Source organism: Montipora foliosa, chromosome 3, assembly GCF_036669935.1.
Source record: "Montipora foliosa isolate CH-2021 chromosome 3, ASM3666993v2, whole genome shotgun sequence".
In the NCBI taxonomy this organism is placed as follows: Eukaryota; Metazoa; Cnidaria; class Anthozoa; order Scleractinia; family Acroporidae; genus Montipora; species Montipora foliosa.
In genome coordinates, this window is record NC_090871.1 from 54641013 (window position 1) to 54643512 (window position 2500).

Here is a 2500-nt window from a genome sequence, read left to right on the forward strand (position 1 = left end):
AGAGCCGACACAACATAGATTTGATTTAGTAATGCACAATACTAAATAAAATCTACGTCGTATCGGCTCTTGCTCGAAATATTTTGAATCTCAATTTCTAATTATGCCGATCAGATCAAGCCAGTTTAATCCAGATACACCGACAGGAATATTGTCCACGGTTGCTTGCTTGAAAACTTTGTGTTACAATTACGACATTCTGTTCGACATGAAGGGACACGTTGTCTAACATCGAGACTCTTCGAATGTAATGCTTCTGGGTGTTACCACGTTTCCTACTATCGACGACTCATCTCTAGAGCTCTTCCTTTTCTCGTGCGAAGGCCTTGCCGGCTAAGAGAAATGATGGGTTGTGGGATCAAGAATGGAAGACTTATTGCCGATGCGAGGATATTTACACATACATGTACATTGACGATTTAAAGCGAAATAAGCGCACACAAGAATATAGAGACTTGCTAAGTTCTGCTTTCTCCGCACAATTTTGAACCACGCAAAAATAATTCTGTAATAGTAAGCATCACCCATAGCAAACCCGAGTACTGATCTCAAGATGCGCAAAATGTGTGCCCAATAACAATAATAAGCACCGCCCTTAAATTCAGCAAACACTCATGGTGCCCCCAAAATGGCGGTAATCAGTGCCCGCTTCAGTAATACGAACGTACGCATGTGAAGTGACAAAGACCAAACAAAGAAACTGGGGTCGTGTTCAAGTCCAGAAACTAGAAGCTAATCCTTAGGAAATTGAATTCTATTTTTATCCAAATAGTATATCTTGTTTCAGTTACAAAAACCAAAGCATCTTATCTATCACATGTGCCAACAGGCGCTATACTAGGTCATACGGTGGAGAGAAGTCCTTTTAACATTCAATTTGTACTTGTAAGATCCCCAATAATTTTTACCTTTTTCGTCCTCACTGGATTTTATATGTAATCTGCCTAGTGACATTACTGCTGGCATGGGAACGTCGTAGGAAGCATCTGTTGAAATAACCAATGGTCAATATTTCGTAACATATGAATGACTTGGGTGACTGTGTAATGCAGTTCCTAAACACACATGTTAGGGTTCAGCCTCAGTAAGATTCGCTTTCAACTTTCGAAGTGATAAATCTGCCACTTTCAGTTGATGTCTCCTTGACATATTCACGGTTAACCTACCATCAAGCCCACAAACGGTTTATGAGACAACTGTTATCAAGAAATTGCTAGACTGTAGTGTGGAAAATATATTTGCTGTAAAGTTGGCAAAATAATAACTGTCTCAGGCTAGATTTGACCTTGTGGGTGACGTTTAATGGTTCTAATGGTTTGCAAAGCCTCCTGTCTTGTTTTCTGGCGTAACGCTGCTTTAAAGCCATTCCTGATACACAAACATGCAGTTCTGAATACATCTGTTGTCTCATTCGCATAAGCGAATGTTTATTTTCATACAAAAATTGACACAAAATTTCTCTTTGCGGATAAGTCTTACGCTTGCTCATCACAGTGCATAGTGGCAAGAACTAAAGCGAATACGGGTTGACATTAACAACAGGACGAACAAGGGAAACTGAAGTAGAGTTGCGATTGTAAGAAGAATACATTTTCATACCGCGTTGGACTGAGCAAAAATGCTGATACGCAAAAATGCTCATGTTTTGCTCAGCATAAGTTATAGATGAACCACCCCTAGCAGCAGGATCATATAAAACTTGCTTCCTTTTTAGACAACTTCACCTGCGTGTAGCTTAATCTTTTCTACTTCTTCTTCTTCTTCTTCTTCTTCTTCTTCTTCTTCTTCTTCTTCTGCTCCTGCTTCCTTTTGTGAAGGCTCATGATGGATGAAAGAGCTATCTGCAAATATTCAAGAGTACAAGGTTGAAAAACATGAGAGGTAGAATTTAGACTTTCAAATCCTTAAAATCAAAAGAACACGAAAAGATTCACATTCTTAAGCGAAATAATACAAAGAGTTTTCGACATTGGTAATTATTTTTTCTATATTGGAAAAGTTATTATTTAAATTCAGCGAGTGCTCACGTTGACCCAAAAAAATGGCCACTTCCATCCTTGCAATTGAAGTTTCATGATGGGTGAAAGAGCTATGTCTAAATGTTTAACAGAAAAAACCTGAAACACTTCACTAAAGTCTGAACACCTGGCTAACAGAAAGATATTATTTTGGTGCCTCACCACGGGACATTAGGTCTGACGTCACAGATAAGTGTGCTGTTATCGTCTCCTCCAGAAAAACCTCCATAATAATTTCATCTCCTTTTGCCAACTTGTAAAGATCCTCTGTTATCAAAACATTTTCCAAGTGTTTCTTAAGAAGGCCTTTCTCAAAATTCTGCCAAAGTGTTTGCAATCCATGCAAATCCATGACTTGAAGGATGCAAGTAATTGATCCTTCAAAAAGGTATTTCAAAACAACTCCAGCTGGCAGGGCGATTTGCTGAAACAGCTGAATCATTCTTTCAGGGTCATCCCTGTACTTTGTTAGTATGAGGGCT

At 38.8% G+C, this 2500-nt stretch overlaps 2 protein-coding genes across 6 annotated transcripts in view; both read right to left on the bottom strand.

The window, feature by feature from the left end:
* Positions 1 to 2500, bottom strand: part of LOC137997682 (protein NLRC3-like) — a 173339-nt gene that overhangs the window by 89196 nt on the left and 81643 nt on the right. The window lies entirely within an intron of this gene.
* LOC137997674 (uncharacterized) overlaps positions 1 to 2500 on the bottom strand; it is a 45031-nt gene that overhangs the window by 19001 nt on the left and 23530 nt on the right. For all 4 annotated transcript variants that reach the window (XM_068843806.1, XM_068843807.1, XM_068843805.1 and 1 more), the window contains 3 exons: positions 2181 to 2500; positions 1725 to 1841; positions 909 to 986 (listed from right to left, as the gene is read on the bottom strand). The exon at positions 2181 to 2500 is cut by the window's right edge and continues 58 nt beyond it. In XM_068843806.1, the coding sequence (XP_068699907.1) occupies positions 909 to 986; positions 1725 to 1841; positions 2181 to 2500 (515 nt within the window). The remainder of the gene's footprint in view (positions 1 to 908; positions 987 to 1724; positions 1842 to 2180) is intronic.